This window comes from Rissa tridactyla, chromosome 6, assembly GCF_028500815.1.
Source record: "Rissa tridactyla isolate bRisTri1 chromosome 6, bRisTri1.patW.cur.20221130, whole genome shotgun sequence".
NCBI lineage: Eukaryota > Metazoa > Chordata > Aves > Charadriiformes > Laridae > Rissa > Rissa tridactyla.
The window spans coordinates 73078582-73106245 of record NC_071471.1 but is presented as its reverse complement, the minus strand read 5'-3'; the positions used below and the strand labels follow the sequence as shown (position 1 = coordinate 73106245).

At 51.7% G+C, this 27664-nt stretch overlaps 1 protein-coding gene across 3 annotated transcripts in view; it reads left to right on the top strand.

Annotated features, from left to right (window-relative positions):
- STK32C (serine/threonine kinase 32C) overlaps nt 1-27430 on the top strand; it is a 95185-nt gene extending 67755 nt beyond the window's left edge. For all 3 annotated transcript variants that reach the window (XM_054207482.1, XM_054207484.1, XM_054207483.1), the window contains 10 exons: nt 11368-11519; nt 14787-14960; nt 15485-15522; nt 16952-17041; nt 17507-17610; nt 17709-17825; nt 20365-20490; nt 20656-20787; nt 22761-22828; nt 23643-27430. In XM_054207482.1, coding sequence (XP_054063457.1) covers nt 11368-11519; nt 14787-14960; nt 15485-15522; nt 16952-17041; nt 17507-17610; nt 17709-17825; nt 20365-20490; nt 20656-20787; nt 22761-22828; nt 23643-23781 — 1140 coding nt within the window. In that variant the 3' untranslated portion in view covers nt 23782-27430. The remainder of the gene's footprint in view (nt 1-11367; nt 11520-14786; nt 14961-15484; nt 15523-16951; nt 17042-17506; nt 17611-17708; nt 17826-20364; nt 20491-20655; nt 20788-22760; nt 22829-23642) is intronic.
- Nucleotides 27431-27664: the final 234 nt, after the last annotated feature.

Sequence of the window (27664 nt, the reverse complement as noted above, 5' to 3'; positions counted from 1 at the left end):
TAGATAACATTCTGCATCCCCCTCTCATGAACTCCTGCAGGAAAATTGGAGAATATTCCATGACAGATGCCAACTAGAAGAACTCGGCTCCCCGCTTGCTGTGTGCAGGCGCCAATAAGGGGAGCTTTTCCTGCCACAGTTCCAGTGTGCTGGTTGTGCCATTTATGTCAACGGCAAGACAGAAGTGAGGTTCATTCTGAAAAAAAAAAAAATAATAGGTGGAAGCTTAGTTTAGGGTGTGTTTTGAGCACGCTCCAAGCTATACCTGTGCCATGTGTTTTACCTTCCCGGTACACAGAGGGCTGGCCCCATTCGTAGGTGATACAAATCCGTACGGGTCTGTTGGACTTCAAGGAGGTCTGCAGATTTGCAGGAGATGAGAACACGACCACATGCTTCAGACCACAGAGTTGAAGCTACTGATGTATGGTATGCTGAGGTGCAATCTCTAACGGCAGGTTTTATTTTAGGTCAGAAGAGGTTTTTGTTTCTAGCATAGGCAACTGAGAAAGGGATTTTTAACGGAAGTGTTGACACGACCTGAAAACACCAACAGGCTTGCTATGAATAAAAGTTTTATCAGCTGCTGTTACAACTTGGCTGTAGCAAACAGCAGTACTGAATTAAAGAGGTTTTAATGATTTATGGTGTTCTGACAAACCAGTCTTTCATCAATCTTGTGATAAAGCATAACTTTTCAGCAGGGAAAAAGTAAAGTTGTAAGGCTCCATGAAAAATATCTTAAGGAGTGAAACGTGGCAAGTGTTTGGAACAGAAAACAAAATCAGCTCTTGAAGACATGAGGGCAGATTTGTTGAGCTGGTAACCTCAGCGTGGCTCCTGAGGGTTGCAGTCATTTTCCATTCACCGCAACTTTAAACCTTTTAATTTGCTTTATATCTGGGTAGATAGGTTCTGGTTTTGACCTTTGCATCTGAAGGGGAGACGGTGTTATTAAAATAGTTGCTGTTATTGTTAGAGATGTACCTATAAAGTGGCTGAAACTGTGAATTGCAGAAGCGCTGCTGCAGTACCGGGTGTCCCCGGAGGCCGGGTGCCCGTGCCTGGGTGCAGCCCAGCAGATTGGTGCAACATGGACCCCTCGGTGGAGGCTGGAGATCGTCCAACGGCCTTGGTGTGCCCGCTGCTGTGTCCGTCAGGGGCCCAGAGGTGGGGGAGTGTTTGCAGAGAAGAGCAGAGTAGCAGCAGGAGGTACCTGGAGAAGAGAAGACCGAGAGGGATCTCATCAATGCTCAGCAAGAGCTAAAGGGCGGGGGGCAAGAGGATGGGGCCAGACTCTTCTCAGTGGTGCCCGGGGACAGGACGAGGGGCAACAAACTCAACATGAGGAGGAACTTCTTTCCTGTGAGGGCGGCAGAGCCCTGGCACAGGCTGCCCAGAGAGGTGTGGAGTCTCCGTCTCTGGAGACATCCCAAACCCGCCTGGACGCGTTCCTGTGCAACTGCTCTGGGTGACCCTGCTCTGGCAGGGCTTGGACTGGGTGAGCTCCAGAGGGCCCTGCCAGCCCCGGCCAGCCTGGGATTCTGGGATTCTACTGTTCTGTGTACCTGTTTGTGCCATGTGCCCCGTCTGTGAGTGTCAGCACCTCACCTGGAGCGGGTGTGGAAGCAGGCAGGAGCAGCAATGTGATTGTTACACCGGGAAGTGTCCGTTGCTGTGAGGAACACAATTTCCCAGGTGAGCACCCGAACGCCAGGAGGTTCCGCCGTGCAGGCCTGGCCCCGAGCAGTGCCCTTGGCCTGAGCCAGTGCAAAGGCACGGCTGAAAGCTGGAGGAGATGTGGGAAGGTGGAGGAGCGCTGCCGTCACGGCCAGCAGCCGCCTGCCTGTTTGTGCCACCGAGCCCGGTTCGTTAACATGGCATAATACAGAAGATTGCCGTGCAGATTGGCGCGGGGACCAGAGCTGCAGATGTCCCATTCTTTTAAATGGGTCTTTGTGTGCTGGAGATAATAGTTGGGAAAAACACTGCCAGAGACACTGCTGTCAAAACTGTTCCCAGAACAAAGTTCTGGTTAAATAAGCTGCATCATCAAGCAATGGAGGTTTTTGATTGTTTCAAAGTATGTTGTTATTCAGGATCAGACAGTATTATAGTAATGTGTCCCCGCTGAGCGTGGGGTAAGCATCACGGGTAAGTTGTGTGCAACTGCAGTCCTGCTCCCCGGAGTTGTCTCCGCTGGCGGTGGCGCAGCCTCCCTGGCGCGTTGGGGCTGCGGGGGTCCCACTGTGGCCGCGGGCTCACAGCAGGGTGCCGTGAGGTCCCTCTGAACTGCGCCAGACCCATCGCCCACTGGGCCACCATCATCGTCAGGGAAGCTCTTCTAGGGACAGGTCTGAAATCTTCCGTCTTGTCCAGAACTCCCTCCGACAGGACCAGCCCTGAAGGGACGGTGAGGGGCTGCACGGGCTCCTGCAGTGCTGGCTGCCCTGAGCGTTTCCAGCCTCCTGCGCCCATTGAGCCAAGCCCTGGGTCAGCAACCGTGGAGAGGGAACACCTTTGAGGGACCAGCATCCTTGAGATGCTGGGTGCCTCCTCTGGGCCTGCTCTTGTAGGGAGGCTGCTCCTGGGTGGGGGTACCTGTGGTCTTCAGCCCCAGCCCTTTCCCCTTAGATCAGCTGATTTTACTGTCCTGGGTATCAGGTAATTATCAGTTTACTTTATGTTCATGATTTATGCTGCCCAAGGCACGCAGCTTCGTGCTGCCCACAGCTGCACATCCAGCCGTGCTTCTCGAGAGCACATCAGTCTGTCTGTCTGTCTGTCCTTCCACATTTGCTCATTTCTGGGTGTTGGGAGAGGAGAACATCTGCAGAGCCAGGCAGTGTTGTCAGATGGACCCAGCTGCCGGGTCATTGCTTTTGTCAGAGTCAACATGACTGTTGTGTTTTTGAGAACGCTTTTGGTAGATAAATCTGATTTGATAAATTTGAGGTGATTTTCGGCAGAGGTTGTCAGCGGCAGAGGTTCACACCTGATACTACCCATAACTCATGTGCTTTTGTGTCTTTGTAGGAGGTGCCTGGGTTGTCACAAGGCAGTAGCTGGGAGCCGTCATGGTAATTACAGGGATTAAAGGAGTTTTTGACCAAGGGAGTGTCCCCACGGGAAGGCAGCAGATGGTTTTGGCACAGGTCACTTCCCGTTGCTTGTGGCCCTCAGGGGACCATGCCCCTGGCTGGACAGGGAGGACTTGGGAATGGACCCAAGTCCATGGCAGCAGCGGCTGAGCAGCTGGGGCAGCCCGAGCCGGGGGGTGCGGGGCCGTGCTGGTGATTCAGGGCCATGGCCCTGGCAGAGTCACCATCCCCTTCGTGTCTGCCCACGCCTGGCCTTGTGTGGAGTGCCACGGGGGATGACCTGGCTCCTTCCCAGCCACTGGGCTCCTTCCCAGTCGGACAATAAAGTCATGGACAGGCCTGTGGAAAGGAGGTAGATGCTTCCAGCAGAGCTTCATCCAGCTGCTCACCTTGGTTCATGTCTTAATGAATCCCTGATATTTTAATTAAATCACTGCAAATACACCTAGAAGGCAGCTTTAAGCTTTGCTCTCTTGGCTATTTAAAAAAAAAAAAATAAATTGATGAGCTGGTTTTATTCTTGATGTTTATGAGAACTGTAGAACAAGTTAATATTATCTTTTTAATTGCAAGTGTTACACAGATGTTAATTACCAGCAAAGATTGTATTTGAATTACCATCAGTGCCATCATACAAAGCGGATAGGAAGATTGCTGTAAATGACGGGGTAACCACTACTGCGTCCTGTGCAGGGTGATACCGTGGCCGTGTCAAATGCCTTTGGTTTCTCTTCAGGGTAGCACGATCCCAGTTTAGTACTTTCCTGAAAGCAGCTGAGAATTTTTTATTTTTTTTTTTTTATAATTGGCAAGATTCTGCATGCAGCTCTTGGTACAGAATGCTCTCCAACAGCGAAGCAGGGGGGTCCCGGAGGTGCTGTGCTGGGGGGACCGGAGGGACATAGCTGTGGTGCCTGCAGCCCCATCCTGCCCACCGCCGGCACCGCGGCTCTGCCCGCTCTGCTCCCGCACGGACATCGCTCTGCCCATTACGGCATTAATTGCCAAATAAAGTCCTCTCCACCTCTTCCTGCGTGGCAGTAACTGCCCTCCAGCTGATGGGACATAGCCGCTGCCTAAAGCACGGAGGCACTCGGAGCAGTGAAGCTGTCCTGGTTCGAGAGGTGAGCTGTTAGAGGAAAGCCCGTCTAGAGGAGATGGGCTTGTTAAAAACCAGTATTGGAGATTATTCTTTCAGCAGCAGAGCAGCAACGCATGACTTACAGTAAACCCTTTCTTACCTGCTTTACTGTCTGTTTGCTCGACCAACTCTGGTTTGCAAGAAACCAGCACTCACGATCTTCCCGCGCTTCTCTGCGAGGAAGAGCTGCCTGTCGCTGGTTTTGCAGTCTGTCTTCAAAGTCTTAAACCCTCACTGGGCGCCTGTGGGTGGTTTCCAGCCGTACTGGAGTGACTGGCATTTCACCCAGACGACGTTCCCCGCGAGCCCAGCAGTCGGGGTGGTCTTAGCAGAGGTGCAGTAAGCACGTGCCTATGTGCCTCTGTCACAAATTACCAGTTCTTTCTGTTTTCTCCACATTTCTGCTGTAACATTTGGTGATCAAAAATGCACTTGGTTCTCCAAAAACGCTCGAGCTATTTATACATCATGGTTAGTGCTTCTTTATTGCTTCTGGCCCTTCAGAACAAAGAACTTCGCTCTTTCTGCTACAGAGGCTGCAAATCTCCCATTTCCTCAAGATCCTTCCCGAGGCTGCTGCCATGCTGTCCCCTGCAGCAGAGGCTCTTTTCCCCAGGCAGTCCCAAAGCCTACTGATGCTTTTGGGTGCCATGGGCAATTTTATTTTTCTGCTTCACATTTCAAGTTTCAACCTTTGAAGTAAAATGGCAGCTATATAGATATTACGGAAAACAGGGAGGGGTTTGGCCCCGGCAGCCCGAAGGGGAGAATGAGCACCGTCGGTGGTTCAGCCAGGGTCCAGCCTGCATCGCGGTGGGACGCAGCGCTGGGACATCGTGCTGGTGGCCCTGGCAGGTACAGCAACTGCTAGGTCTCGTTGAGCTTGCGCAGCAGAAACGCTGCAGGCTGGACCGGGTTTTGCCCAGTGCTTCATGTCTTCTGCGCTGCCTTTCTCAGGCGGAGGCAGCGCCTGGCCCCAGGCCACTGGTGCAGGAGGTGGCTGGTGTTGGAGGTGACTGATATTTCCTTTGCTGGGTAAAAGCTTAGGGCCAGATTCTGGTTGTGCTTTTGCTTGTGATAATTCCTCATGACTTCATTGGGGTTGGCTTATTTTTGTGAGCTGAACACTGTTGCTCTTGGTGATTAATGGTTGGGGAACGTGGCTGGGATCAAATAAGCTCTGCCAGAGGGATCGATGCGTCATCCCAGAGTCACAGCCATTTCCAGAATGACCACTTAGAACTGCAGTGCTTTTCTTCTCTGGAGAATGGGAAATACGGAGACTTTTTTAACCATTTCAATATCTAACTGGAGTTTTGTAGGTTTTCCACATGGGGAGTCCAGAAATAAATACCCAAGGGAAGTCAGCAGAAGCTAGAGGAGAAATCAATATATGTGGGCAAGGTGCAACCACTCCAAGTAGGCATTTTTATGAGCTAGAGCAATGTTCAGCTGTGGTTTGCTCTTGTGCAGGATTAAGGTGTTTGCCGTTGGTGCGTAACGCTTGCCGATGCTGAGCCTTGACTCTACTCTAAAAACAAAATAAGTGAAATCCAGCTTTGTACACTGAAACTTGCTGATGGCTCTCAGCTGAAGTCAATAAAGTGTGTACGTAAGGATTACAGCGCCTTTGGCTCGTCTTTCACAGGCAGAAGCCACAAAGAGGTTCAAGAAGAAAACCTGCTGCTCACAGTTGGGAAGCAAAAGGAAGATCTTGGGAAGCAAAAGGGAGATCTTGTGCACCAAGCTGTGGGCACCCGCATCCGACGTGACGGTAATGTCCTGCAGAGGAGAGGATCGCGGGTGCCTTGATTGAAGAGGACATCTGCATTGGCAGAGGGAAAAATAATCTTTGTGCTGCCGAGATCAAGCAATCTCAAGTATTTATCAGCTCCGCAGATCCTGCCCAGAATGCAAACTACTTGCTTTTGTTTGAGCCCTGACAAATTGCGCTGCCCCTTTATAATTAGTTTGAGATAACTCAGGACATGCTATTAAATGATTAGATGACCTTTCATCTGAGCAGGGATTTCAGCCCGTTTGATTCCTTCAGAATCAGCAGGAAAAAAGTTCCTGGATTTCTAAAGGAGGAAAGGCAAAGCCTGCCTGAGAGAGAGCAAGTTGGACTGAAAACCGTACAGAGCAGCAAAAATGTGGACGATTGAAGAAAGTATCCTAAATTAACAAGAACAAAAAAAACTTCCAAAAAGGACATAATGTCTGAGCCCCCTGGACACCAGAACACACCCAAATCCCAGCTCTCCGCTTCCACGCCGACTTACACCAGGGTTGGGTGGAAAATAGAAATAACTCCTGCAAGCAAGAGCTGAGTGAGTGATGCAGGGGAATAAGAAGCCAAATAATTCCTGGCAGGTTATGGACTTGGTTTCTGCGTTTGGTGCTTAATCCGCAGTGTGATGGAGAGTGCTTTGATCCTACAGAATAAGGTTTAGCCTGAGGCTTTGTCCTAAAGTCAGCTTTGTGTGAGGGTGTAAATGGTGCGTATGCTTCCTACTGAAAGAGCAAGGTTCATCCCTGCAAATTACAGTCATGGTGGGGGTGGTAGTAGAAGACAAACTGGTCAAAACTGTAAGTCCCTCAGTTATCTTCTGCTTATTTAGTCCTAGTGTTATTTTTTTGTTTGTTTATTTTGGTTTCTAAATGTTAAATTATGGTATAAAATTTGAAATTCTTAATGTTTTCCCTGGATCAGCTGGAAGCAAGTGAAAATAAGCGACGACCAAGCTGACTCTGGGACAGCGGTTCAGGGCCCTGCCAGCTCTTCCCGCTCCAGAGGCTGCTGGTCGTTCGTTCTTCTCAAATTAAAGCTGGTCCCTTTGTCCCCCTGCTTTGATTTTCAGACGCTAGGGGAAAATCAGGTGAGCTTTGGGTGCTGTGCCATGTTTCCATGCGGTGTCTGTTTGCCTCCCGGGAGCGTTGCCGGAGCTTGGCACGGCACTGCATGGCACGGCACGGCATGGCGGAGTCCTCCAGGCGCCCGGCGCTGCGCAGAGGAGAAATGCAGCCCTGCCGCAACGCGGGATGCCCGGCTCCTGCCGCGGGGCTTCCTCCTGGCTTCCCATCCCTGGACTTTTCGGCTCTTCTCTTGCCTCTCTCTGTCTCTTACTGGGACAGTTCAAAGGGACGGATTTAGTGTCAGCTCAGCAGAGGGGGAGACGCTCTGGCAATGGGAAGCCACAGGGTCGGCTTTGCAGCGAACGAGGTTGGGGACGTTCTCCTGGCGTGACAGCGGGGGTGGCAGGAGCAGCGCTGCGTGTCTGCCCTCGGGAGAGGCACCGGCAGGAATCTCCTGGGTGCTGCACTGATGTCAAACGAAGTCAGGCTAAATGCGTGACTGCTTTCTGACAAAAACAAACTTTGTGCACAAAGCGGAGAGGCAGCTCTGAACTCTTCTGCTCACGTACTGCGTTTTTTAATGATAACTCCTACCTCAAGGAAAGGTATTTCAAGCCAAGAGTCAGTTTTCCCTGCCCGTTACGTTTTTAATACCACCTAGGTCAGTGGGCCTCATTAGTCCCCTCTAAATTGATGAGATAGCTGGGGCTGTTGAGTGAAGACCGAGATTGTCCCAGATTCAGATGAGAAGACTCTGCCAGCTATGGTGACAGTACAGGCGTTGTCATTGTCTGGGGCCCCATAAAGTGAGATCGAACTGGGAGATGTTAAATGCACATCTCATGTCCTGAATCGCAAATGCAAGCTCCAAACCCTTTACGCCTTTAATGCAATAAAAGCAAAGGCAGCTGTATACAAACCATTTGGCAGCAGCTGAATGTTCAGGGTATCTGGGACTCTATTAAATCTTTCATGTGCCATGTCTTGAGCAATATACTACCAGCTGATGCCTGCCTTCTGCTTCGCAAATCTGGCAGCATTACGTACAATTTTTTCTAATGGCTGTATTTAACCACTGAAAATTTCCTTTGTGCGGCGAGGGACCGCATCATGCAGAATGAGGACAAAGTAGTCTCTTCTTTCTGCTTTCTTGCGTTGCTTTGCATTGTAGAACTGCTTGAAGATGGACTGAAATTAATTTAAAAAACCACTCTGACTTGTTACCAAGTAGACGTTTACTCCTTCCCCAGGAACAGATGCATGAGCGGAGAAGCACAAAAAGAAAAGACTGGGGCAGTGCTGTCTGGGGGAGGTGAGGACGCGTTTCTGAAACCAGGGGTGTTTTACAAAGGGTCTGTGGCAGAGGGCCGAGGCAGCCGAGCCTGGCCGGGGCAGCACCGACACCGGTCCTGGCCTTGCTGTGAGTCGCGTTGGATCCCTGCCAGGAGCTGTGTTAACGGGATCATTAGCCATTAATGGCTGTGGTAACTATAGCGGTACAAACAGAGCCTACCAGGGGCAGCGGAGACGTGCCCTCTCACCCCGGCTGCCCCTCGGCTGCCGGCTGTGCCGCCCGGGAGCTGTGCCGTTGGGAGCACCGCAGCGGGCACCGCAGGCGCGCGCCCCACGCCACCTCCCGCTCATCCCAGGGGCTGCCCTGCCACTCCAGCGCTCGTGGAGCCTTGGGGGGGACATCTCCATCCACCCCCACGTTGGTGTTCTTCGCCAGAAAACAGAGAACAACAATTTCCAGAGGGCCTGAAACTGGCGTTGCTTTGTATGTAGGTGACGCTGTTCCCTTTCAGAGAACTATTTATTATGATTACAGAGTACAAGAAGTTTTCATCATTTTCTCATTTATTGTGCTAAGTTTCCATTTTCCCTGCGGAGAAACAAGACGCAAATGACATAAATATAAAATGCAATGCCTGTTAAGATATTGCAAGTCACAACCTAAAAAAAAAAAAATAAAAAAATTTAGACATTAATGAGCTTCTAGCCATAATGTGAAATAAACTGACATCAGGAAGGAGTGTTGTTCAGTGCCTGGATGGCTGTTATTCAGAGGTTTGTTTTTAGAGAAGTTAGATGACTATGTTTGAAAGGGATATTGTTAGGTCTTTTCTGCTGAAGGAATTTATGAAATATAAAGTTATTTTTGCCTTGTTTGTTAAATGAACAACCAGTTTAGTCTGCTTTAGGCAGGGGTCAGATCCTGCTGGTGCTTTGCATTGGACGAGGTAGTTCATTATTGTGAATTTGCGTGAAGCAGGGTTTTACCATACGTGTCTGTTAGGAGCAGTCCCTGGCAGCGGTAGCTGATGAGCTTTGCTCGCCTGCAGGCGCTGGGGGCGACAGTGCCATGCGGGGGGTCGGGCCAGGGACCCCGGTTCTTGCCGATAGCTTGGAGGCGCGCGCGGCAGGGCAGCCTGGCCGTAGCTCGGCGCAGGGCACGGCTCTTGGGAGAGCACGCCATCGGCAACACCGCCACAGGTGAGGGACGGGCAGCCGGCAGCGGGGGTCAGTAGGGGCTGAGCTGGGGTTTGGCCGCCCTGAGCCCCGCTCTGCCGTGGCCGACGCGCTCCCACGTCCCCCACGGGGGGCTCTGCCAGCAGTGCCCGAGTGCCACCAGAGAACATTGCTCCGGTCAAGCCGCCCGAGCAGTGAGCGAGCCTTTAGCATGAGGTCTGAGCTGTGCCTGGAGTTATTTCAATATGTAATTTTCCGTTCTTACGATAATTGCAATGACGATGGCAGAATAATCCCCGTAATTTCTGTGCGCATCACTAATTGGGATGTTTTTATCAGGCTAACGATAACCACCTATTATTTTGTCACCTTCTTGCTGTAATGTGTCCTCGATGACACTATATTATGCGCCATTAGCACTTGCAAATGGTTATTAATGGCAGTATTTTAGAAGTGCGGAAGAGTTCGGTGGCTCCCGTCTGTCTGCGGTGTTTTCTGCCCTCCACAGAAACGTGCTGTACTTGCTCTCGTGCTGCGTCAGTGTGACCCGCTCTCTAACAAGCTGCGTGAAGCCACCCCCAGGTCACCCTCCCTGCACCGCACCAGATGAAGGCGGCATGACCAAAATGCCAAATTACTTATTTTTCAAAGAAAATATAACCAGCGCATTCTAATAATGGGCATGCCTGATAATTAAAAGAGGACAGACGTAATTATACCAGAGGAAGAAATTTCATTAGTTCATTTAAAAATAGTTACCTTGATAACTAATTAGCTCTTTTAAATATAGTTATCTTGGTAATTAAGGTGTCATTAGTATCAGGAGGGGCACACCGATGGCAATGCTGGCTGGAAAGCCGTGCCAGCCCAGCGGGCTTCGTGCCTGTCGGCAGAGCGGGTGCCAAGGCCGGGTGCCGGGTTCCGCTGCTGCCCGAGGCTGCCGGGCTCTGCGTGCCAGGACGGGGACGGCTGCGAGCAGCACTGGGACGCTGAGGTTTCGCGTGGGGACCCACCATGGCCTCCTGATGGCCCGGCCGGGAGAAGACGCCGTGGGGGCCAGTGCGGTGGGGAGCAGACCGGGCAGGGACTGGCCAGCAGCAGCCAGCTCGGTCCTCAGCCTGGCCCGTGCCCAGGGGAGGACTCATCGCGTTGGCCGTGGCGTGGTCCTGCCGCAGGCTGGGAGCCTGGACTGGGAGCGCCGGAGGGGTGCTGGGGTACGGGGTCTTGCAAGGAGAGTGCTGCTGCGTTCCTAGGGGCACGGTGTTTCTGGTTGTTTTTAACAAATTTACGTTTTAATCGCTTTCTGCTAAAACAAGTAGGATTATTTTGACCTTTCAGAGCACAGCTACACACGCAATAGATTCAAACCAGTCTGCTGGGGGTTGGCAGCCGGCGGCCGCGAGCAGAATGGAGTCAAGGCTGGGAGAGAAGCCCCGTGATTGCCCAAAGCTGGTCTCCGTGCGGAGGCAACGAGGAGCACAAAGCTCTCCCCCACCGCTCCCAGACACCATTCCCTGATGGAAAGCTCTCCCCGGAGCCGTGCGCCACGTCCTAGGGGAAGCCCGTGTGTGGGTGCGCAGTGACAGGCAGGCGGGTGGGGTGGTGCAGCGCCCGGGGACACTGCGCCTGAAGCAGGGATGCTCGTCTCCCAGATCCCAAGTCACAGCCCAGGGATCAGGAGTATTTGGCAGCAGGGTGGAAGCGCTGAGCGCCGTGGGGCTCGGCCCAGTAGACCAGCAAGTGGGGATATGGAACATTTCACTAAATCTCATTTTTCCCTCCCCTTCTGTGGTACTTTAGGTGTGTATTGTGCAGAAGAGAGACACCGAGAAGATGTATGCCATGAAGTACATGAACAAACAGCAGTGCATCGAAAGAGATGAGGTTCGCAATGTGTTCAGGGAGCTGGAAATCCTGCAGGAGATCGAGCACGTGTTCCTGGTGAATCTCTGGTGAGCGTCTCCTCCCCTCTGCCTCCTGGGGCCGCCTGCCCTCAGCTCCTCATGGCGCCCCGTCCTCCCCATCCCCTGCGGTCAAGGACATCCGTGGGAGCATCCCAGTGAGCTGCTACCGTGGAAGTCCCTGATAATGTGAAATGCGTTCAGGAGACGTGGCACAGACGATACCTGAATGTTATGGCATCAAAGGTTTTAAACGCCTTAGCTTCGATTTTTCCACCAAAACCCCTGGGTGTTTTTCACAGCCTCCTTGCAAACACCACTATCACGTCCCTCCTAAGGGGCCCCCTGCCAATTTAACCGTAAAATATTTCTGTACCGTGGTGTGTTGGGGTGCTGGTGGGCTCAGGTATCTTCAGGCAGTACCGTGCTCCGGTGAGTGCCGGTAGAGAAATAGTCCCTCCCGTGTGCAGGGAGGTACTGAGAACTGTGACACTGGTGAATCGTATGCTGTTTGGGGCCAAATTTTGTTGCAAGTAACAGCTTGAAACGTCAAAGAAACTAACATTTTTAGAGATGATGATTTATAACTTTTATTAATAGAAAAATGATACAAAATTTATAGTGTTTTACACAGTAAGTATTTGGTCCCTCTGTATTGTGTATAATTTTTTACTGTAACTGTCCAGACAGGATGCATTTCAAAAGCATTACCCACTAAAGCTATTTGTTAGATTTCAGCCTGATTTGAGGAACTTTTTTTTTAAATTAGACCCTAAAACACTACCCGGTAACGAGGGTAGTTTTTGCCAGTGTGCGCACAGTTGAGCTAGTATGGAGCAATTTGAAATGTAACTATTTTTAGTGATCAGCTGCTTAAAAAAAGTTATGAGATCTCTTCACATCATCAGATTCATGGCCTTCTGCTGGAGAAAGACTAAGGACAAAAAAGTGCTTTGCAACAGGTTCACTGGCCAAATAAAACATATTCCTGTAGACCTCAGGTATATCATGACCAAATTTTGCACGCCATAAATTAATTTACAAGTTTTAGAAAATGGTGTTCAGAGAGCACAGAGAGTGTCATCGAGGCAGGTAGGTGGTGTTTCCAACCCAGCAGGTTTTGAGATGGCCTAAAAACTTGTGCACCCACAACCACAAGGAGAAAATAGTAAATGTAAAATAAAGGGCATGCTTACTTGGAAAAGAATGGGTAAGCAAAAATGATATATGACATAAAAAATACAAGGAAGTGCGTCTGCAATGCACAGTGCACAGAAATCTCCTTCAGATTGCCAGGGTTTTGTTACTGTTGAAATGGGGGTTTAAGGCTGGCGTCGGTGCCTCGTGAACGGCTCCCGGGTTTCACAGAGGCAGAAGAGGGGCACAAGCAGCAGTTTTCCCAGGGGAAGCTGCGCACCTCGGGTGGCCACGGGCCTCCCCTCCTTCTCTGGCCATGTCAGATGCGCGGCAGGCTGGTGGGCAGGAAGATTTTCAAAAATCCAGAAAGTTTATACCCAAAGTGACGGAAGTTGATAATACATTCTTTTTGTTGGTCCATTACTCCAGAACAGCCAAATAAGTTAATATTTATTTTTTCAGCATTTTAGCAATTGCAAATTAAATGGAGCTCAGTCCAGTTGGTGGCCAGTCACAGGTGGTGTTCCCCAGGGCTCATTATTGGGGCTGGTTCTGTTTCATATCTTTATCAGTGACCTGGATGAGGGGATTGAGGGCACCCTCAGTAAGTTTGCAGATGACACCAAGTTGGGCGGGACGTTGATCTGCTGGAGGGTAGGAAGGCTCTACAGAGGGACCCGGACAGACTGGGTTGAGGGGCCGAGGCCAATGGTGTGAGGTTCACCAAGGCCAAGTGCTGGGTCCTGCCCTTGGGTCACACCAACCCCATGGACGCTCCAGGCTGGGGACAGAGCGGCTGGAGAGCTGCCCGGCGGAATGGGACCTGGGGGTGTTGGCTGAAGATGAGCCAGCAGTGTGCCCAGGTGGCCAAGGAGGCCACCAGCATCCTGGCCTGTGTCAGGAACAGTGTGGCCATAAGGACTGGGGCAGTGACTGACCCCCTGTACTGGGCACTGGTGAGGCCCCACCTCGAGGGCTGGGTCCAGTTTTGGGCCCCTCACCACAAGACAGACCCCGAGGGGCCGGAGCGTGTCCAGAGAAGGGCAACGGAGCTGGCGAGGGGTCTGGAGCACAAGTCTGGTGAGGAGCGGCTGAGGGAGCTGGGGGTGTTCAGCCTGGAGAAAAGGGGGCTGAGGGGAGACCTTCTCGCTCTCTACAGCTCCCTGAAAGGAGGGGGCAGCCAGGGGGGGTCGGGCTCTTCTCCCAAGGAACAGGCCATGGGACAAGGGGAAACGGCCTCCAGTTGTGCCAGGGGAGGTTTAGGATGGATATTGGGAACAATTTCTTCATGGAAAGGGTTGTCAAGCGTTGGAAGAGGCTGCCCAGGGCAGTGGTGGAGTCGCCATCCCTGGAGGGATTTAACAGCCGGGCAGATGTGGGGCTGAGGGATGTGGGGTAGCGGTAACTTGGCAGTGCTGGGGTAACAGTTGGGCTAAATGATCTTAAAGGTCTTTTCCAATCTAAATGATTCTATGAAATATTTTTTTCCAACCAGGAGTGAAATTCATAAGAAAACTTGCTCTCAGCAAATTTTTCCCTTTCAGCTCGTACTTTTAGAATAAGCCTACATTCAAGATGAGAGCAGAAGTGTGTGATTCATAAGTATTATACAATCCCACATACTCTTTCCTCAGAAATACTGTCGCCAAATATAACAATTGAACATTGTTTTGTAGTGTATCCTCACTGCTATCAGTCTCCTGCGTGATCCACTGCAGATTTAGAGAGGCGTTTTACTCTACAGTAAATATAAATCTCTTTTTCTGTTTTTTATGGTTAAATTAGCACTTGTGTTTTCCAATTCTTTTTCAGGATCGGCAGAGATATTTTAGGTATAGGTTTATGAGATTGTTCACAATTGAAAATGGGGAGTTTCTCTGGAGCGTGAAAGCCCCGAGCTCTGCCTGCGCTCTGCGGGAGGTGGCAGTGGTGGGGCGAGGGGGGGTAATGACGATACGTACCTCTTCAGAGGATGTGTCGCTTAGGGTACCAACGGGTTAAACAGCAAGACGGCTTTTTGAGTTGCGCTTGCTTAATTAGAAAGGTGTAAATAGTGAAGGGGGCATCTGCTGGTAGTGGGGGTGTTGGCAGTTTTCGCAGGAGCTGTGTAATTAGGAGCGGGAAAGAGCCTGACTTGGCTCTGTGACTCCCGTGCTCGCTCACGCCGCGCCGGTCCCACAGGTACTCCTTCCAGGACGAGGAGGACATGTTCATGGTGGTGGATTTGCTTCTCGGTGGCGACCTGCGCTATCATCTGCAGCAAAACGTTCAGTTTACGGAAGAAACGGTCAAACTCTACATCTGTGAGATGGCACTGGCTCTCGACTACCTACGAAGCCAACATATTATCCACAGGTAACCACGCAGTCTCTGCCTCGCAGTCGGCAGCCGCTCGTGGCTGGTCTGGGGTGGGCGACGCTGTCTGTGCTGCGGGGAGGCCCCTCACGCCATGGGTGTCCCTGTGCTGGGGACCTGCTGGCGTTAAACCGCTCCGGCAGCGCCGGGCCTGGGCACCCTCCGGCCACTGGTCCTGCTGCCCGTCACTCAGAGGGAGCCTCACGCTTTGCCAGGGCTGAGAGCCTCTCCCGGGACGGGTTTCCAAACGATCGAGGGCTTCACAGAAATAGGCCCGGTCTTGTGTTGTTAATTTTATGTGGAAAAAATGCCCAAACAAGTCCGATGCTCCCACTTTTTTGCCTGGTTGCCCAGTAAAAGCGTATTTCTAGTTCATCATAAAGAGACTTGTCTCACGTTGGGGTGTTTTTGTTTTATACCTTTCTAATTTTTGGTAAATAAAAAAGTTGCAGGTTTTTTGTTGTAGAGTTGCATCCTTGAGCTGACAGACATTTTATCTTGCTGTAACCTTGCTTCTTTTCCAGGGATGTGAAACCAGACAACATCCTCCTCGATGAGCAAGGTAGGACCTCCCTGCCTTGCTGTGTCTGTCTCCTTCATCTGAGGGACAGAGTCTTTACAGGCCTGAATACTGTGTGTCTTCTTATCTGGAAAAAGTGTGGAAAAGGCACCGCTCCTCCTAACTGATCAGCGTTTGCCTGGACGTACCTGTGCATTGTAATGCCAGGGAAGACCCACCAAGGGCGGCTGCTCTCCTTGTGCCCCCACCTCGCTTCGCCCCCGCTCTGCCGCCTCTCTCGCTGGTGCCTCAGTGCACAGGTCGCCCATGCCAGAGATGCGGTACCTGGCATCGTGGAGGGCACAAAGCACAAGAACTGAGTTTGTTGAGTTTTAGAGCAAGTGATCTGCACATACACTTTTAGGATAGTTTTGATGTCTTCCGGGGGGGATGGATCTGGGCTGAGCCAGGTGGAGCAAGTTCAGGAACTGGCTGAGAGCATCTACGGGAGCATCCACTTTAACACTGTCTCAGTGGCCCACACAGGAGCAATACCACAGGAGATCCTATAATGAACCTCTCTTCCAGCAGTAGATCCTATAAAACAAAGACACAATCTCTCAGGCTCCAAACCACCAAAGTTTTATCATAAAGCCTCATAAAAACCAAAACCTGCACTTGCATGGAAGTTAATTAGGAAATAGCATAGGGTGTAAAGCCCAAACACAAATGGGAACAAGGGGATGTAAGGGAAGCGTCACAGGACGAGGCAGTTCGGGATTTACACACCGCTTCCATAGCTGCCTTGTAGACAGAGAGCAGCAAGTAGCCTCCAGAGGGGCAAGTGGGCGGTTTTCTGTATGCCAGGCTGCCTTGGAAATACTGGCCTTTTCTGAATTTTAACTTTCAGTCCTGATGACAGAGAAAGTAGAAACAAAGACAAGGTGTTCGAGCACTTTTTGAAATATCTTAATGATTTCTTAGTACTGGCGTAGGGTTTGGGACGTGTTGTTATGGTTTCGTTCAGCTGTATGTCCAAATTTGCTGTGGTCTATATGGTGGCAGTGGAGTGTTTCAGCTCCGGGACTTTGGGTGGTTGTGGTTCAGTGGCTTTCATCAAAAATGGCTCTAGGGTTTTAATCAATGTGACCAAGGCAACATTTAGTATAGCCCTGTTGTCTTCTTCCCTGGCTGTAGTTCCTGGCTAGAGCAGTTTGACCAGGTGCTGGAGCTGGTGTAGGTTACTGATTGGCTCCACGTGTGGTTTAAAACCAAGACTCAAAGCCAGCTTGCATTTCATCAGCTGGCCCGCCCGAGGTCCTGGGAAAGCACCAGGGTCTGTGGCCATTCGGTGGCGTCTGTCCCCGACCTGCCTGCGCCCGTGCCACACCGTCCGAGGGCAGGAGCTTATGAAAAGGAATGTGTTCTGACTCTGCATTGCCAATGTTCTGCGCTGCCATTAATTCCTTCTTAAAATGTGTCTTTATTTAAGGTCATGCACATTTAACAGATTTTAATATTGCAACAATAATTAGGGACGGTGAAAGAGCAACTGCATTAGCTGGAACAAAGCCATACATGGGTAAGAACTAATAGCTGTTCCTTACATCTGTATTTTACATTTCGGTGTGCTCACCGCATGCTGCCTGACAGTCCCTGTCCGTGACAAAGGCACCGAATTAATTTAGCACATTAATGCACGTGCCCAACTCATTCAGCGGAGCCTAATCGTTTGAAAAGTGAGACTCCCGGGGTGAACAAACAGCTGTCAGCACACCCTCCCCTTCCCGCCCTGCCCTCCCCACCCCCCGGCTGGGACCTGCTGCGGTTCCTGCCCTCCCTTGCCCGGCTGGGAGGGCTCCCCCCGTCTGCGCCCCAAAACCCAGCTGCCAGCGAGGGCAGGCTGCTGCTGCTCGCCCTGCTCCCCCCGGCTCGCAAAGCCTCCCCTCAGCCCTTAGTGCGTAAAAGTAACCCTAAGGTTCACTACTGAAATAGAAACAAACTGAAGTCAGCAAATAACCTGTTGCATTTTGCCCTTTCTCTTCAGCCCCGGAGATTTTCCATTCCTTCATGAACGGCGGGACGGGCTACTCCTTCGAGGTTGATTGGTGGTCACTGGGAATCATGGCTTACGAGCTGCTGCGGGGCTGGGTAGGGCTCCCGGCCCCTCCGAGGTCGAAGAACGCGCTTTCTGAACGACTGGAGACAGGAAAAGGAATTTCTTCTCATCTGTCCGTTTTTTCCCCCAGAGACCGTACGACATCCACTCCAACAACCCCGTGGAGTCTTTAATTCAGCTCTTCAGTACCGTCAGCGTTCAGTACTCGTCTGTGTGGTCAAAAGAAATGGTTGCTCTATTAAGAAAGGTAAGTCGTCCTGCTGGCATGGTTTACATTGTACATTAGCTGCAGTGTGTGTGGGACTAGCTGGAAAATGTTCAGTGTATTAATAAATAATGTAAAATCAAAATAGGACTAATTTTTATTACTTTGTTCAGGCTTAAGCACAGATTAATCTTGTGTTTTGTTTGTTTATTATCCCTGTAATAAGATGCGTTAGTTTGATAGCAAGGGAAGGAAGAAGGCTGGTTGTGGTGTGACAAAGGACTGTGCCCTTCCAGCATCCCCCTCTGTGATCGGCGTAACCCAAAAAGGCAGCGAGACAGTTCTGTGTGACGGAGCAGCGTGTGCTGAAAGAGGGGAGATTGAGATGAGATCTGAGGCAGAAATTGTTTGCTGTGAGGGGGGTGAGCCCCTGGCCCAGGTTGCCCAGAGCAGCTGTGGCTGCCCCATCCCTGGAGGGGTTCAAGGCCAGGTTGGACGGGGCTTGGAGCAACCTGGGCTGGTGGGAGGTGTCCCTGCCCAGGGCAGGGGGTGCCACTGGGTGGCCTTTAAGGTCCCTTCCCACCCAAACCATTCTGTGATTCTACGCTGCATTAGCTGCTCCTTCTCACCAGTTCTGCCAGGCCGAAGGGTCTGATTTGGTGTGTTTGATTGTGAGAACTGTCTGGGGGGGGTTCCATACCTATGGATGACCTGCTGCTTTTCTTGTACCACACACAAAAAGTTGCTGGTTTGGTGTGGAGGCTGTAGGATTAGCTTCTGCTTGCTTGAGAATTCAGAAAAGTAGCTGATGGGTGCGCTATAAAAAAGATGTTCACGGTACTGACAGCAAATAAGTGACTCCAGTCTAAGTTAATGTTGGGTGGACGGTGCACATAATTAGATTTTGTTTTAATGAGAAGCAGCATTGTTAGTTATGACCGCACCGCGGCATTCAGCAGGTTCACATTGCCATCTGCTGGGCTGCAGTCGGGCTTCTGGAGACCGGGCGGGAATTAAACGTCTCACCAGGAAGATGCCAGCAGCCACCTCAGCCTGGCAGGGCCCCCGTGTGCCCCTAAAGCACCGGGGTTTCTGTGCTCGGGGTGCCCCAGCCTGGGGGGCTGTGCTGGTGCCCAGGGTGATGTCGGGCACCGTGTTGCCCACCCCTGCAGAGGGTCTCTGCCAGCCAGGGGCAGCTCCCGCTCCCTGCTGCGGCACTGCAGCTGTGCCAGCTTCGACGCCCCGTCTCTCCTTCCCGCTGGGCCAGTGCCATTGCAGCAGCCTTACCTGGGAATTGGGAATTCCCCCCTTTTCATTTTCAAGGTGATGATAATTTTATATTGTTAAAAGTGTCTGAAGAGTTCCCCTGGCAGCAGCTGCTGGTCGAGGCGGTCTTTCCCCTGCCCCTTTCACAAGCATCCCTGTGCTCGGGCGCTTGGCGGGCTGTAGGTACAGTGACCATTGCCTGCTTCTTGCACAGCTGCCTCGGTGCTGGAAGAATACTCACTGCTGCCTTTATTTTCTGCAAAAAGGTTGTAACCACCTATAATTAGCTTGCCTAGCATTATGCTATAGCTTTTTAAAGGAAACAGCCCTAGATGGGCATTTTGTAGAGGTGCTGCCGTAGGTGTCCAGCAGTCAGGAGCCCACACACGCTCAATTTGCCGATGCCCAAAACCGAGCTGGCACAGCCAGAAGTCAGGACTCCAACTGTAGGTGCTCTGGAAAAATGGCAAGAGCTGGTCCAGAGGTGGGGTGTGGCTCCGGCACTGGTGGCGGTGGCATGCAGGGGGTCGGCTCCTGGAGAGGGAGAGGGTGGCACAACTCGCCTGCCACGAGCATCCCACACCTGGGAGAAGGGGGACATGCACGGGGCGCTGAGGATGCCCTGCAAAGGGGGCATCAACTGAGCTTCGCTGGAGATTGTCACAGGGGGAGACTAGGCAGAGAATTTTCTGGAAGCCCTACCCAGACCCTGTGTTAGATGTACCTCCACGTTAGATGTACCTCCAGCAGCGCTGGAAGTGTAACTCAAGCCAGCTGAGCATACACTGCTCAATTCTTTGAAAAATCAGGTGTGTCCTCAGACTGGTGTCTCAGCGGATCGAGTGATGGTTTTGCATGTTTTTCTCTGTGTTTGGTAATCCGTGTGTGTGATAAACAGCGTAGTATCCCCTGGTGCCACGGAAGTGGTGTGAAAATAGGACATGTGGAGGTTGAAACCGAAACGATGAGCCTCTGGGGGAGTCAACGTCTGTGCAAGGGAGCAAGGTCTGTCCCTGGCATGGGGGGAGTGCGCGGGGGCGGCAGGCCCAGGTGCTGTGGGGAAGGGTCGTGCATCACAGGTGGGCACGGGAGGAGCAACGCCGCACTGGTCCTAGAGTTCACGGAACCATATTTTCGGCTGTCGGGTTTCACAGTCTCCAGAAGATTTTTCTAGTGTGTTTTTTCTGTAGTCTGTTACGTATTTCCCGTGACAGAAGGGTCGCTGCATGGCTGAACCCTCTGAGTCGTCCTAAAGGCAGGCTGCTGCTGGGCTCCTTTTCTTTCTCCTCCGATGGAAATGCTTTTCTCTCCCCAGCTGCTGACAGTGAACCCCGAGCATCGCTTTTCCTGCCTGGCCGACATTCAGGCCTCGGCGTACTTGTCCGGCGTGGTCTGGAGCGATGTCAGCGAGAAGCGGGTGGCACCGGGCTTCGTCCCCAATGTGAGTAGGAGCGACCTGTGTCCCGGCCCTGAGCAGGGGCCGCTTCTCATCGTTAGAGGAACCACTGCTTTCAGCAGAGGCTTTCTGACGGAGAAGTAGATTCTGAGCGTATTTGCTGGAAGTCTCTTCTGTGCCTGACGCGTGTTGTGTCCCATGTCCCGGCAGAAGGGCCGCCTGCACTGCGACCCCACCTTCGAGCTGGAGGAGATGATTCTGGAGTCGAGGCCCCTGCACAAGAAGAAGAAGAGGCTTGCGAAGAACAAGTCGAGGGATAACAGCAAAGACAGCTCGCAGTCTGTAAGTGGTTTCTGGGGTAACGGCCAGCCAGGAAAAAAGGCTGAGCTGCTGAATTTGGGGGTGTATAGCAGTAGTTACCGTGACAATGCAGATTTATTTTGATAAAAACATTTGCCCGATGGAGTCTTCTCAACAACCAAATGTTCCTCTTACGTAAGTTTGATAAAACTCTTTCACAGTAATCTGTACTTTGGAAAATGAAATGAGAAACAGAGGTCAGGGCACACCGGTCAAGAGAAAAACTGGAAAAAAAAAATACACATCCTTATGATCTTTGCCTTTCTGAGAGGCGCTGCCCCGTGTCTGCGCTGGGGTGGGGTTACTCGGGAGCAGTGTATCCACGCGCTGGTGACAGCCACGCAGAAACATCCAGCCAGTCCGTCCCGGTTTTGGGTCACTGTCCTGCGTTTTGCCTGGCCACGCGAGCCGTGCCGGGTGAGCCCCGCGGCTCTGCCGGGCTCCTGTGCCGGCAAGCTGTGGCTGTGCTGCCGGGAAGGCCGGGACGCGAGCGTGGGAGAGGTGTGCCCGCGAGTGCTTTCTGCAGGGGGGACCCATTAGCCAGGAAACCAAGCTAGAGATGCGATGCATTTGTGTCTTCTTTTCACTGTGGGAGTCACGGTGCTTTTATATCGCGGGGGAGATAAATGCAAAAATCTTGGGTTTATAGAGCGGACACGTCCCAGGAGTAAATCAGCTCCTGAGGCAGCAGAGCCGGTACTCGGTCCTGCAGCACCCGGGGGTCTGTAAGGGGTGTCTGCGGGTAAGGTGCTGTGCCGGGGAGGCCAGAGAGAGCAAACACGCGTCACCCACCGTCCCTGCTTCCCCCGCGCAGTGCCTCTGAGCTGCCTGAATCCCAGACTCAGGGAGCAAACATTGCTCCCCCCGGCGAGGCCAGGACCATCCGCTGTCTGAGGGCAGGAGGGGGCGCCGGGCAGGACTTTGCCTGTCTCATTGTCTCCGCCAATTAACTGCAATGGATCCCTTCCCTCTTCAGCGGGAGTTAATGCTGCGATCAATGACACTTACTGTAAATGCTGAAGAATAAATCGGGAAGTGAGGGAGGAAAAAACCAGAATAAGCAAATTTGCAAACACTTCTCAGAGGTTTTGCTGCCAAGAGAGTGCAGGGCACTTTGCCTGCCCCCACCCATGGCCCGTGGCTCTTCATGGTGAAGGACTTCTTCCTAACGTCCAGTCTGAATCGACCCATCTCTAGTTTTAATCCATTCCCTCTAGTCCTACCATGACCCGACATCCTAAAAAGTCCCTCCCAGCTTTCTTGGAGGCCCCCTTAAGATACTGGTAGGCCACTGTAAGGTCTCCTCGGAGCCTTCTTTTCTCCAGACGGAACAACCCCAACTCTCTCAGTCTGTCCTCATAGGAGAGGTGCTCCAGCCCTCGGATCATCCTCGTGGCCCTTCTCTGGAGACGTTCCAGCACGTCCATATCTCTCTTGTAGTAGGGGCTCCAGCACTGGATGCAGTACTCCAGGTGGGGTCTCAGTGGAGTAGAGGGGGAGAATCACCTCCCTCGACATCCCCGCAGGCGTGCGAGCAGTGTACTGGCCCAGCCCCTGGGGACTGTGCACAGCCAACTGTGGGACAAGGTGCCACTTTGTGTTCTTGCAAGGACTCACAGCCACAGGCTTTGTGCTGGTCTCTCCCCGGTGCTGCCTTTCCTTCCTGTGGGCAGACAGGACTCCCCAGACCAGAATACACAGATAAACGTGTTGTGTTTATCTGGAAAACCGTGTGTGCTGTCTGTATTTTATGGAGAACTCTGCTCACTGCAGATCAAACAAGCTACCGGTGAAAGCCATGAAGGCAATCAGTGGTGCTGCTTCCATCATCTGTTTTGGCTGAAGTTCCTGGTGGCCGGGAGGCACCGTGCGTACAGCTGGAAGCGCGGCCGTGCTGGAGGTAGCAATGCCATGCAAGTGGGGCTGCTTATGCCTGTATTGTTTTTCCTCAACAGGAAAATGACTATCTCCAAGAATGCCTTGAAGCTATCCAGCAAGACTTTGTCATCTTTAACAGAGAGAAGTGAGTGTGCGGGGTGTTGTTTTTTAAGGAAAAAATACTCTTTTTCCTGACTTCCCTTAGGAATCAGAGTGCCGGTGCCTGACATCTCGCTGCCGGCTTAGCCCTGGGTGACTGACATCAGCCGAGGAGCTCAGGCGCTGCCTCTCTATGAAGAGCAGTTCTCACCAAAAAGGGAGACAAGATCAGGGATTATTAATCACTACCATAAAATAAAACATGCTGCAGAGCCACTTCTGGGATTTAACATAAGTATGTGACACTGCTTCAGTTCCCCCGTTGCATCTCCTTGTCCATCCTGCTTTTAGAGGATGAAGTTTTGGAAAATGAAGGCAAGGAACGTGCTAAAATCTGTGCAGGTCATGAGTGGGCAGTGAAAGCGCTGGAGTTAAAGCAGCTGCTTTTCCCTGTGCTCGAGCACACTCACATGGGAACGTTTGGTTCCTAAGGGAAGCAGGAGACGGCTCCGTGGGGAGGCGGTGGGTGGCCGGGAACCTGGCCACGGCACAGGGCACTCCTGGCCAAGGTCTGGGTGGGCGGCGCTCCCGAAAGCTGAACCCTTGGAGGTCATTGCGGAGTATTTCAGAGTGTTTCAGTGTGTTCTGCTGATACGTTGGTCCCTGTCATGGCATCTTATGTGCTCTGCGTGCTCTGGGAAGACTCCTCTCGTTTACCGTGGCTCTGCTGTAGGCAGCCGATGAGGAGCGGTGCCTGGGCGGCCCGGGGCATGCTGGCTGCTGCAGCCCACCTTCGCAGCACTCCTGCGGGTGTTTGATCTGGGTACGACTGTAACGCCCGGTTCCTCTGCTCTGCGCAGGCTAAAGAAGAGCCAAGAGCCGACGAGTGAGTCCATGTTCCCCGCCGAGACCACCGACGAAGCCGAGACGGAGGCCGAGTCTGAGACCTCCAACTTGAACATGTGCAGCTCCGTCTGCTCCTCAGCGGGCAGCAGCTAGGCTGCAGCCGCCGGGCGAGGGCCGCTGGCCCCCGCCGCGCCAAAAACCCGTTCTCAGGTTGCGCTGAGCACCACAGGCTGTCCTCCGATGCCACCGGAGAGCACCGACAATGTCTTGCCAAGCTGTAGCAAAACAGATAGTTCTTACAGAACTGCATTCCTGGATTTAACGGATCGCCAGTTCGGCACGCTGGCTGCCTGTCGTGGGTAAAGATACTTGCTATGCAACTTGTCGAAGGAGGTAGATCAACTTCTTTACTTGTTCTTTTTTAATGTCAGATCGCTGATCTGCACATGTTTTTAATACAGTAAGATGACAAGGAAAGAAGTTACGTCCGTGGGTACAAGGGAAGACACCGAGTGGGTGTGGAGAGGGAGGGAGGCTGAATAAATAGGAGGTTTAAATTTTACTTTGCCACTCCCTGTTCGTAAAGGCTGCCACAGGGACACGCAATCCTCGTGGACATGGGGGCAGCCCCGGGCCCCCCCGGGCTGTGGCAGGCGGCACCAGCTCCTGGGAGCCTCCAGCTGTTGGGTCCTGCAGCACAAGGACATCCCAGGCGCGTCCTTGTCCTCTCGTCACCTGTCACAATTCCTTTCCCAACTCGGGCAAATATACGTGTTTTGTGCACCCCATGGATTCTTCTGGGGCTGGGTAGCGATTAAACATGTAATTGAAATGCAGAATGTATTTAAAATATTTGCTTTCTTCACCCAGCTGCTGCACGTGGCGAGGAGCTGTGGGAACGGACCGGAGGGCTCGGTGCTGTTTGTCGGGGTTCGGGGGACGCAGCCTGTCACAGGTTCAGGTGTTATTGGAGGCCACGTGGGTGGCCTTGCAGTGCTGCTCGGTTAGGAGAGAGGGGAATAGCTCATTTCACCCTTCGATTTACTTTATTTTCAGTGTAAAGTAGAAGTACTGTATATAATTTACCAATACCTGTTTTAACTCCTTACTGAGACGGAAGATCTCTTTAACTGTTCCCAGCTGTGGATATTGCCTTTCTTCTTGTTTCAGAAGCCTTCATTATATTAGTTGCTTAACCTGCTGTAGAGTGGCTTTTGGTTACTATTGCTAAAAATGAGCCATGGGTTCTGCTGCAGCGTACGGCTATTGTGGTGCACGGGGTTTCCTTAGAACTGCCTTCACCTTCAAACTCTCAGCATCTGTTTGCTGCCAGACTTCAGGAGAGTGCAGGGTTTGCATCCTTCCTGGATATTCCTAATGCAAAAATGGATAGAAAACGTTTTTAACAGATGCAGACTCTTTCAGGACAAGTTTTGCAGTTTTTGGTTTTGGTGAATAAAACAGAAAGGTGTAACTGGTACGAAACAATTTTATACGAAAAATGACGATGATGCATTTATTTTCCACAGTTTTATGTGGAAATTAGTACGTGGCTAAAATTGTGCAGAACCAAATTTTCGTGGAAGTCTCCAAAAGAAGCGTTCAGGTGTGCGGGCACAACTGGTGCGGGGCAGCGGGTGGCCGAGGCTCCGAGCCCAGTTGCTCAGTTACTGCAGGGCAGAGCGGGGTATGCGCCCCGGCCGCGGCGGCTCTGGGTGACGGTGAGCACCCGGCCCTCGGCTGCGTCCCCCGGGCCACGGACGCTGGCTGGGCACGGGCAGGGCCCACGCCTCGTTAGGGGCTGCGTTAATGACGGGCTGAAGGGGAGCTGCAGCCGCGCAGGGAGCGAGGTCTGAACTAAACGCTTCCCCCTGCGCCTTTCCCCGGCTGCGGGAGGGCACCTGCTCTCATCCCCTGCCCCCGCCCCACCAAACTCCCAGACTGATCACTGGTACCCGGTAACCTCATTACCCTGATCACCTAATTGGCTTCTGATCAGAGCACTCTGATAGCCCTGCTGCCACGAGGGGCAAGAGACCCACCGCCTGGCCTGCCAGGACTCAGGTGGGGCAAGAGAAGCAGAAGAAGGGTCAAAACCAGGTATTTATTCAGGAATTAAAAATTATGGATGAGTTACTCCACCGGTACGGATAGGTTTTTTTCAGTAAACTCCATCTCACTGTTTATCGTCTTTCTGTAAATAATGGCAAAAGTTTGGACTGTCAGAAGGTCAAGGAGCGTAACTTATTTTTGGACCAAAACATCCCATATATGAGATGCAGAGAGATCCTATTCACCCAGAAGCTGTCAGGCCAGGAGAGACGTTGGCACTTTGGTAGGACGTGTCTCATCAGACGTTTTCATCGCTTTCCTTAGGACAAGTGACAAACGGCCCTTGAGGTCGAGGTTGGCGTGTGTAGGGAGGAGCTGGCTCAATTCTGAAATGTTTGTTTCTTACCCCAAACCCTGCCTGTGTGGGTCATTTCTGTTCTTCCTGGGTAAATTGTGCAAAATACACTCAGCAGCACTCGGCAGAGACCGGGGACGCCTCTGGGGAGGCGCCAGGTAGCTGCTCCTTCCCAGGCGAAGTAACTCGGGGCAGACTCTGGCTGCCCGGGAAGCACCACTGAAACCCAGCCCCGTGTTCCCAGGGATGCGCCGGGGAATCTCTGCTTCCTGCCTCAATCTGTTGCTAAACCCTAATCACTGAGAGAAGCGACAGGACAGACCTCGGGGCTGGTTGCGCTGAGTGGCAGAGACCCCGCGAGTCCAGCTGGAGTACTCGCTGTCAGTCTGTAGCAGCGCCTGGCTGTGACTTCACCAGCGCCCGCTGGGGACCAGGTTTTAGTGATGCTTATGCCTAGTCCCTGGAGAAGGAATGACAAGAAAAGAGCAACTAGAAAATGAAAAAATGATAAGAAATGGGTACGTGTTTGCTTCGCTGTCAAAATGCCCGTGATGGGTTTCAGTACACGGGGACGCTCAGTCCGCGCTGCGCCGCTGCTCGCTGGGGCCCTTTTGTGTCCCGTCCCCATTCTGGTGCGAAGGGTTGTTCCCTGCGGAAGGGCTGGCTCCTGGGAAAAACACGTGGCGCTGAAATGCTGCGAACCGCTCCTCTCCCGTGAGTCCCTCCGTGGCGTTGGAGCCCAGCGCAGCCCCGGGGGTGAGCAAAACTCGCAGTGAAGTCGTGAAATACTCCTGGTACCAAACCCCCTGGCGCAGAGCCGACAGCTCTCGTTTACATCTCCACTGCAACCAGAATACAATAATTTTCTGTAGATAAATATTTAAATACATGTATTTTTTGTATGACAGATTTATACAGGGCGTGTCATTATTCGCTGTGAAAAGTCTACATCACCTATAAATTATTCTCCTTAAATTCCTTGCCATAAGATTGTTTTCTCTGTTGTATTATGAAGTTGTGCAAAGTTGCATATTTTTAAGTGTTTCCATTGAATTCCACAGATTTCACTGGGAATTTTGCGTAGAAAACAAATGCCAGATCAGGTCCTGATGTTTCTTCTGTTGCCAATTCTTTATTACTGTACGCCTTGCCAAAAAGAGAGTAAGAGTAATAAAATAATAGCAAAAAGGCCAATAATATGACCATTGACATTGGACAGTGCTGAAATCCTGATGCCTTGGTAGGGTATTTTTTAAAACTATTCCAGTGGAAATATATGTAAAGTATATCTTTGTATTTTATGTTAATACATTTCTGTAATTTTATTGCATGAAAATTCTACCATGTCACAGAATATTTAAGTTATGACAAGTTTGTGTTTTTGCAAATACTGCGAGAAGCCATTGCATTTGTGGAGTAATAAATGTGTATTTTTAACATTGCCAAGTATTTGTTGTCATTTCTAGGTTATTGATCTGTAGAAAAAAAAACACCAAATCTTGCAAAAAGTGGATGTTATAATTACATTTCATGTTTGCCCATCACCGACTGGAGCTCTTTAGCATCCATCCGAATTACAGCAGTGGGTGGCGGGGCCAGAAGGTCCCCCCAGCCTGCTGTGTGCCCTAT